This window comes from Photinus pyralis, unplaced genomic scaffold (genome assembly GCF_008802855.1).
Source record: "Photinus pyralis isolate 1611_PpyrPB1 unplaced genomic scaffold, Ppyr1.3 Ppyr1.4_LG1, whole genome shotgun sequence".
NCBI lineage: Eukaryota > Metazoa > Arthropoda > Insecta > Coleoptera > Lampyridae > Photinus > Photinus pyralis.
The window spans coordinates 19,433,335-19,443,703 of NW_022170249.1; the positions used below are offsets into that span (position 1 = coordinate 19,433,335).

At 34.9% G+C, this 10,369-nt stretch overlaps 1 protein-coding gene across 1 annotated transcript; it reads right to left on the bottom strand.

The window, feature by feature from the left end:
* Positions 1-2,544: 2,544 nt before the first annotated feature.
* Positions 2,545-4,324, bottom strand: LOC116159086 (ras-related protein RABF2b-like; the record flags this gene model as incomplete). The annotated part of the gene is given in 4 exon segments (XM_031471988.1): positions 2,545-2,800; positions 3,762-3,839; positions 3,914-4,123; positions 4,197-4,324. Coding segments are annotated over 4 exon segments (632 nt in total), but the record flags the coding sequence as incomplete, so codon positions are not given.
* Between the last annotated feature and the right edge of the window lie 6,045 nt (positions 4,325-10,369).

Genomic DNA, 10,369 nt, shown 5'->3' on the forward strand with positions numbered 1-10,369 from the left:
CGAAATATTACCTACTTCGTATACAATTTAATTTGCTGTGATCATAATTTTAAGGATAAACACTCAGTATATTTAACTTTGGAAAGTGCTCACTTACTTGTATTGGCAATTAATACTACATTTTCTTCTGGTCGTTTTACCAGGGGCGTTTTCTAAAATGTGTGGGGAGTGCACTCACACACACATATGATATTAGTCTGTAAAGCTATAACTTTTTAAAGCAAGCTCATTCTCATTAAAGCCATTTATATAATATTGTGATCCCATAAAGCAAACGGGAGCAAAATATTAATGATCTACAAGAAATATAACTTTAAAAACTAACGACCAATCATTTTTAATAGAAACGGCGCTTATTACCAAAAGTGTTACCCCTATTTCCGTTCGAGTAAAAGTGTAACATGGCCAAGGGGATACGGATAATTAACATAGCAGGTTACCTTACACCATCCAGATGAGTGAAATTTTAGTATAAAGTCCTATATTGGCGCCTGTAATTAGTTGTTACCCTTATGATGGTGTATCCCGTTCTAAAAGATCGTGTTACGGATATATCAACCCCTAAACGATTGAAAGCTATCACCGTTACGCCCAATAAATCAGTGGATATGTGGTGCGACCGACTTATGCGAAATATATGGCGTTATGGTATTTGAAAATATTTATGGAATTTACATATTATTTTGTTTGGTGTGGAAGACTGGCGCCAAGTATCCGCAACCACAAGATCTTCAACTGTTTACCAATTACATCGAAGAAATCGTAAAATACGTTCCCTTAGTAAACTGATGAAAATAAACGTTGCGCATATCTTGTTTTCAAAAAAGGTATTACTGTTAAAATGCATAGAGAAACAGTAATTATAGCTACGTAAGTAGAAAAAGAAGCGATAAAACTTTAAATGGAATTTAAATCGATATTTTCAAATTCTGATATGTTATACAAAGTAAAATATTCAGTAAAATATTTGATTCTTTTAAGATTAATTAATGTGAGACTAAACTCTAGTGTCATTTAAATAGATTTACATTTTGAATGAGATACAGGTATGATGTTCTTGATATGACTGTTTCGCCTGATACGTGCCTGTTCACAATAATCTACTTCTCAATGTACCTATGTCATGTAGCAGTCTGTAGTACCTACTTCGTGTAGCTTTTATTAAAACTAGTAATCTCGGTCGTGCTCCAAAACGGAAGTTTTCTCTACAATTTATTAACTAGGTCTCGTTGCAGGTAAAATGCACCGATGAACTGTTAATTCCATGCTGTATGCCGCTGTATACAAAATTTCATTTATCGCACAAGGCGGTATCCAACAATTAAAAAACTAGCTTTTAACCAGCCGTTACTGTTAGCGATCCGAAAAAAAACTTCTTTCACGAAGAGTTTTAATATCAGTTTATTTAATTGGGGTTTGGTTTTAACAGTATTTCACCGACTCGAAAATGTTTCTTCGCGTAAATTTTATCACTCGTAATTAAACGACCTTGATACGAATCAGACTGCTAAACAGTTTTTCCTTGCCTCGGAATTTACTGTAATTCGTTTCTTCGCACACATATAAGAAATAACTCGCAACTTGTCACGAACCCAAATTTGTTCGGACTGTTTAATACGAGGTGCGAATTGCGTGTCTAGTGAGCAAAAAGAGGGGTTTTCAAACGCTTTGCTTCACAGCTGCCGTTATCTAATCTAATTGTAATTAGCGCATTTTTTTATAAATACCGGAAAGGAGTTTATTCTTCTATAATGGAAATGGTGTTCTCTTAAATACGGCAGACAAAGAATAAAGCTAGCTGGTTCGCGACGGTTGGAAAAGAGTGTACGTTTGATTGATTGAAGACCTAGTTAGCCATTTTTATAATAAATCTATACAAAAGAAGGTTAAATAAAGTTCAAACATGATTCTGCATTGAGGTTAAATCAAGTCAATTTCAAAAACAAAGATGGAAAATTATAAAAAATATAAAATGTTGCATACAAAATAACAAAATACAAATAAATTATAAAGAGATGCACATGCATTTGTCAATTGTTTCTGTTCGTTCCCGAACACTCTGTATGTCGGCACACGAACTACTTTTACTCACATCCAATAAAATTGTAGATTATTTATGAAAATAGCAAAGACTTTTGTTCCCAAAAGGTCACAGATCGGACATAATGCGCATGCGCAGTCTAATTGTCAAGATTTTTCTTGGTTCACGTGCCCGATACGGTTATTTTTCCTAGAAGCATCTGTTATTAAAATTTCAAAATAAATATCTCTGTAAATAAGAAATTTGACAGTTGTGCAGTTGGCGCATGCGCACATCTGATGTTTACAATATGCGATATGCTTATCTTTACTAGAGACATGGTTAAAATTTCAACAAAATATCTCTATAAATAGGAAAGTTGACATTGCGCAGTTTAATCGTAAAGATTTTCCTTGGCTCAGGTGACTACGGAATGCAAAATGAACGAACTAAATATCTTGAAAACTGTAGGAGTAGTCTCGGACAGACGGACGGACACAGACACAGTTGGAAAATGCGCTAAAAATGTTCAATCCACTATTTGTGATACTTTATTACTATTAACTAATTAAAACAACAAAAATTATTTACTTTCACACCATGGGCAATATTTTCTTTACTACTTCCTGGCACTATCACAGTTCCATAGTCAATGGTATTTGCCGCTATCGAGTTGTCCACACTAATCCCATCGCAGACATTCATAGTCTTAGTGAGTGCAAGTTCACCATACAGTTTAATCATTTCCAGTGCTACATTATGGAAAACCTCCTCTACTCTCTGCAAGAAATAGGCATGATTGAGTCTAAGATTTATAGTGTGTATAATGTAAATGAGTTAAATTTCAAACATAGTTTTGAAATGGAAAACGAGGAAGAAGCTTTATTTCAAATCTCAACGTATTAATAATATGTCACATAAATATTTCTTGTAAATGAAATTAGAAACGAATATAAATAGTTTGAAAATAGGTTGGCATTGTATTTCAACGTTTCTACATAAAAAACATCAGCGTCGCGTTTGTTTTTCAGTTTTGAATCAAACATCTCGATCTATATCGGATTACTTTTAGAGAGAATAAATGAAACCACGATATTTTTACCATTACAATTTGTTTATGAATAACGTACTGCATCCGCTAAAAAGTGTAGGTAACGAGAGCTGTTTTGGTCAAATTTCCTGTGTTTGACAGTCGTCACAAAAATGTATGGGTTTTATACAGGCAGCATACTTTTCAAAATTTTTGCATCCGACGGAATATTTCAAGAATATATTTACATTATTTAATCTTCGATGCATTTGTCAATGTAAGGAGGGTGCTCAGACTTTAGATTTGTATAGTCAACATTAACTGCGAGGATAATCCGTTTATGGAATACGGTAGTATTCATGGTCTATGTCAAATTAAAGTTTAGAGAACTTTGGAATTCATTAGCTTTTCAAAAATCTAAATTTTTGCATTCTTACATCTATTTAAACCAGGATTTAAACTCATGAAAAATTAAAATCGGTATGATTTGCATGTGTTTTTTTCGGCCAAGGAATGAAAATTGTAATTGAGGAAAAGTTTTCATTTAAAATTGAGTTGTTCCATAGAAAAGTGTCCAAATTCACGGGTCCATCCCGTTCATGTGAAAGGTAATTTTTTTACATGCCATGAAATAGCTGAGGTGTCAGTCAAAGAATGATACAACGATGTTAAAATTGTATGTTCAAATTGTAAGAGTTATATAACCCTTACCTGATTGTATAAAGCTGAACATTCATAATACTTTGCACCAACCTCATTACTGTATTTGACAGCTTCTTCTCTTGATACCTACAAAACGGTTATATTATTAGCTTATGAAGATAATAACCATATTGAATTAAAGTAAATTTGGGCACAATTACCTGTCGTTCTTCGACAAGGTCCGTCTTATTTCCAATAACATAAGTCACAACTGGATCGTCGATGTTGCGATTCAATTCCAACATCCATTCTTTTACATTTAAAAAACTATCATAATGTGTTAAGTCAAATACTAACAATGCCGCGCTTGAGTTTCTATAAAACAAGGGCGCCATTGATTTGAATCTTTCCTGTCCTGCAGTATCCCATACCTACAACCAAGAAACGCTAGTCAGAAGAGGGATGATTGTGGAAAAAGAACCGGATATTTCTGTCATTACTTACTTGTAATTTCACTAGGGTATCACCAATAGATATAGAACATGGGAAGTAGGATGCACCAATTGTTGGCGTAACGGTTCCATTTACCTCTTGTTTCAAATATCTTAATACTAGACTGGTTTTTCCAACACCTGAAATAGAAACTGTCCAAAATTAAGTTATACTTGATAAAATACAAGAAGAAAACTCTCCCCGATAACTTCAGGCACCAAAGTTTACTTTCGGGCATTTCCTTTCAAAAAAATTTAGGGGAAGTTTCATCATCTTTTGTTAAATTTGATTAAATTTTCTAGAAAGTGGTGAAACTGGCCTAAATGAGTTAGAAAACATTGTTTCTTTAAAATAGATAGAGATTGTTTTAGTAAAACGAACGTACGGAAAAAGTCGTTACAATAGCGAATTTTTGAAAGCAATTTTATAAGCGACAAAAGTATATTATTATCCAAGGAACTAAAGTGTGTCTTTTAATCTCGAGGGTGCAGACTGTTGCCCGAAACCGAGTTGAAGGCAACAAGCATCCGACGGATTAGGACGCACTTCAGTCCTATGGTACCTATATACGCTATTTTTACTCCTGGAATCAGCCTCAGCAATTTCAACGTTCAAATTTGAAAGAAAATTTAAATTTGTTTGATTGTAGAATCAATAAATGTTATATGTATATTGTATACATAAACGTCAGTTTAATTTAAAGATTCTCGTTCAAAACTACGGCGCAGAAATGATCGTTTAAAAATACTCTGCAGAACAAGCTGTGAGGAAACTGCTATCTACCAAATTCAAAAAGATATATCGAATAATATCGGTATAATAAGTATATAAAATATGGCGCAAGAACCAAAATATTGTATTTATGTATTTTGCAGTGAATCTTTTTACTTCCTTTAAATTAATGATGTAGTTATGGAATAATCTTCTTCTTCTTTCAATTTTTGCTTAAAAACTATTAATATAATATATAATAATATATATAATATAATATAATAAAAACTATTAATAAGATTAATAATAAGATTTTATCAGTTTGATTCCACGTTGCCATGGACATCCTCTTTCTCGCAATTAAAAAACAGGAAAACGTTTTTTTTTATATACACGGTTTTTGACATATAAATTCAGGGTGATTAAAAATTGAGTGCAAAGATTTTAAGGGCCATTTACCAGTCAAAAATAAGAAATTTTTTTTCATATACCATTTCTAGATACAGGGTGTAAAAGTTTTTTTTAAAAAAATCGGTTACTCAAAAACTTTTCAGTCGATTTAAATAAAATTTGGTAGGCTTATTTGTCATCATAAGGGCCTTCCTTTGGTGGAATAAAATAAATAAAACCGATTTTAAAAAAAACTTTTACACCCTGTATCTAGAAAACGAAGCAAGTTAGGATATACAATTATATGAAAAAAATTTAATATTTTTGGCTGGTAAATACGGCCTTAAAATGTTTGCACTCAATTTTGAATCACCCTGTATAAATATATCTAGGCTCCGTTAACTTAGCACCACCATTTCAAATTTCTGACTAAAGACAGATTGCGCTAGAATCTCTATGGCTAGCGCCAGCTAGCGCCACTTTGAGTTCAGCTAGCGCCATTATAGATTTTGCAGAAAAGCCCTTGACTTTCGGGGGGTGCTATGTTAACGCTAGCACCACCATTGCGTCCGATCATTTCCAAAAGCAAGCGCTGTGTTCGTCAGACCTAGCGCCAGCTAGCGCCACAAATTGTAAGCTAGCGCCACCCCCCAATAGTGAGGGGAGCAATTTTTCCTAGCACCACCATTTTGTCTTTTTATGTAAAATTTTGACGTTTTGTGTTCTGCTGACCTAGCGCCAGCTAGCGCCACTTTGAGTTCAACTCGTGCCATTATAGGTTTTGCAAAAAAGCCTTTGACTTTCGGGGGGTGCTATATTAACGCTAGCACCACCATTGCGTACGATCATTTCCAAAAGCAAGCGCTGTGTTCGTCAGACCTAGCGCCAGCCGCCACAAATTTTAGAGCTAGCGCCACCCCCCAATAGGGTGAGGGGCAATTTTTCCTAGCACCACCATTTTGTCTTTTCGGGTAAAATTTTTACGTTTGGTGCTCTGCTGACCTAGCGCCGGCTAGCGCCACTTATTTTAGAGCTAGTTTTATAATTTTGCGGTGTCTGTCCGTTAGCACGATATCTCGATAACGAATTGACAGATTACGATGAAATGGATGGATTCTTTATCAAATTTGTAGATCGGAGTTGGTGAATTGGCAATATAGCCCAAAAAATAAGGAAGGTTCTTTTGACGTCTCTGTGAGTTATGAACCGAATTGTATGAAATTCAATATGCGTATAGCTTTAGCCATATAAAACGCAATTTCAAAAGTTGAGCCTAATCGATCAACATTCACAGTGCCCTTTTCGCATCTCGACCATTTACAAACTGGAATGAAAACTTTCTTATTTATGGAAGCATTTAAAAGAAATTTGATACATAGCAACTTGGAATAAAAGCAAATTTAACGCCAGTTTCAAAATTTGGTTTTGTGCATGATGTGCGGTGCCAATTTTCTTATTTATGGAAGCAATTAAATGAAATTTCATACATATACACTTTAAATAAAAGCAAAACTACCACCAAGTTCAAAATTTGGTTTTGCACATGCTGTAGCCAGGAGCTCGTTTTCTATATTTATTTACACGTCGATGCGAAAAGGGCACTGTGACTGTTGATAGATTAGACACAACTTTTGGAATTGCGTGTTATATAGCTACAGCTATACGCATATTGAATTTCATGCAATTCGGTTCAAAACTCACGCAGATGTCAAAAGGGCCTTCCTTATTTTTTGCGCTATATTGCCAATTCACGAACTTCGATCTACAAATTTGATAAAGAATCCAACTACAACATTTCATCGTAATCGATCCATTCGTTATCGGGATATTGTGGTAACGGACAGACGGACAGACACCGCATCTGGGATGGTCAAACTCTTTACCATTTTTAAACCCGAATGTGCAAATCTGTCCCTCTTAGGATCGGAAATAATAAACAAATTATTTTAATTTGAAATCCTTTACTTTTTGGATTGATCATTCTGTTTAAAGTACAAAAGTTCCAATAAAAATACTAAAATTTGTATGTAAAGTAGCAAGATTGTAAATATGAACATCCCTTCATTTCAAAGTAAACAGACGGTGAGGTATGCAGGTACAAACTTACTTAAACCCTTTATGAATGCGCAAAAGTTGTAAATTATTTGTCACATCAAGGGTTTACAGGCGCGTCAATTGTGTAAAGTTTTGTATATCTGTATTGTTAAAAACAACACCTTTAGATAGTAGTCGACGCGACGTACATACTACATAGGTATATAATTTATCGGGAGCAAATATACAAGAGCTTGATTTTTAATCGGATAATTTTATTCTTACACGAAAGTTTTGTTGCCACCGAAAAAAATCGAGACCAAAAGTGTGATAAAATCGCGACAGTTTTAGCTGGAGCAATTTTATTAATATTATCCTTTTCGAGAGTTTTTTCCAGGAGGCAACAAAATTTGAGTGAATTAAAAATAAAATTATCCTGACTTAAAATCAAGATCGAGTGTATTTTAGGGAGATTAATAAAAGACAGTAAATTTTACAACCACTACATATTTTACGCATTCCTACACGCATTTTTATCGCTGGTTAAAAGCTATGTGGCGTTTAATCACATTAAAAATCATCTGATTGGTTAGAATTTGAAACAATCACCAAGCTGATTGGTCGTATATTAATGGAGTGTATTAATCATATAAAATACATATGCCTTATGGTTATTATTTGCACATTACACATAAGTATATAAGAATCTGCTTCTTTGTTTTTTAGCAGAATTAACAAATAAATATGCTGATTGATGCGAATACTTTCAAAGGTATTCAAATACTTTCAAACATATTCTAATACTACCAAAGATATTCGAATACTATAAAAAGTATTCGAATACTTGTCACTCAAATACATTAAAAATTTAAAATAGTACTAGATAAAAGTCTTAATAATACTTAAAAAATGTCAAGTTATACTTTGTATAGAGGCAACATGGAAGAACAGCGTTTTATGCACTGAAAGTAGTCCCTTTCCCTGAGCTGAGGTTAGCTTTTTTTATATTTCTATTGTTATATACAAATTTAAGGGGAGTAAAAGCGTATTATTGTTATTATATTATTATATAGGAGGTACCAGAACCTGTCTTATATCAGTTATATCCTTAAGAATACGTGTACCAGTTTTCAAAGCGATCGTACGTGGTGCACATGACACGTACACCTTTCTGAAATTAATTCTAGCGATTTTGAAACAGATCCTTTTTTGTCCGTCCGTCTGTCCGTGTGTATCGGGTCAAAAAGTTTCACTCCAGGCTCGTTCGGTATTCATGTTGTATCGGATTTTTATATTTAATTTTGTGATAACGGAAACTTCCTCTAAAAATTTCTAAATAGTTGTCAAATATTTGAATTACTTAAAAGTATTCAAATACTATACGAAGTATTCGAATACTTCTCAAAGTATTCAAATACCTTGCGAAGTATTCGAATACTTTACGGAGTATACAAATACTTTGCTAAGCATTCGAATACTAAAAATTTGCAAAAGTATTTGAGTTACAAATACAAATACTGCTTCCATAAAAGTATTTAATTACAAAGTATTTGAATACTAAAAAGTATTTACAAAATCGAATACTGCCCAGCTCTGGTTATGGTTATTTTGCACTGCGCTGTGTTCTAAACGATTTAGCTCGCAATATTGTGGTAGTGAAATTAATACTGTGATTTACAAAAAGAATTGTGTAGTGAGTAGAGCACAAAACGGAAAAATTTCACAAGAAACCGTAATACCTATGGAAATTTTAAAATTAAAAATTCATAATAAATGATAATTTTCTTCCACGGGGATCGTAGTCCCCATTACACTGACTGGTCGCGTTATCTGCACGTTGTATAGCAATACTTAAATTTGTCGTAAGTAAGTGGTAGCTCGGGGTTCCCCAGTAATATTGGTAATAGGCGTTTTCCCAGGTTCCATTGTCTCTACTGCGAAAGGTATAAAAATGTGGTTCTGTTCTATAATTGAACTGTATTTCCTTATTTTTATACTTGCCGCAGATTCAGCTACTGCACCACTCGTTTTACTCGAAAATTAATCCAAAATATTTCAGTGGCGCCAAGTCATAAAGCTAGGAAAAACTGTCCCAGACTACTTGGGTGTGGCGCCAACTCCTAAGATTTTGACTCTATCTGGGAGATATGTCAGCAAAACACAAAATAGCAAAAATGTTGGGGATTGGGCGCCAGCTCTGCAATTTGTGGCGCTAGCTGGCGCTACGTTTAAAGAACACAGCGCAGCGCTTGCTGTTGGTAGTCATCGAACACAATGGTGGTGTTAGCGTTAATATAGCACCCCCAAAAGTTAAAGGCTCTTTGCAAAATCTATAATTGCACTAGGTTATCTTGAGCGCTAGGTCTACAAAACAGAATACATAAAATTTTTACCCGAAAAGACAAAATGGTGGTGCCCCCTCCCCCACACACTATTGGAGGGTGATGGAAGCTCTAAAATTGTGGCGCCAGCTGGCGCTAGGTCAGCAGAACACAAAACGTCACAATTTTACCCGAAAAAACAAAATGGTGGTGCTAGGAAAAAGTCTCCCCCGCACTATTGGGGGGTGGCGCTAGCTATAAAATTTGTGGCGCTAGCTGGCGCTAGGTTCGATGAACACAGCGCTTGCTTTTGGAAATGATCGGACGCAATGGTGGTGCTAGCGTTAACATAGCACCCCCCGAAAGTCAAGGACTTTTTTGCAAAGTCTATAATGGCACGAGCTGAATTCAAAGTGGCGCTAGCTGGCGCTAGGTCAGCAGAACACAAAACGTCAAAATTTTACATGAAAAGACAAAATGGTGGTGCTAGGAAAAATTGCTCCCCTCACTATTGGGGGGTGGCGCTAGCTCTAAAATTTGTGGCGCTAGCTGGCGCTAGGTCTGACGAACACAGCGCTTGCTTTTGGAAGTGATCGGACGCAATGGTGGTGCTAGCGTTAACAAAAGTCAAGGGCTTTTCTGCAAAATCTATAATGGCGCTAGCTGAACTCAAAGTGGCGCTAGCCATAGAGATTCTAGCGCAATCTGTCTTTAGTCAGAAATTTGAAA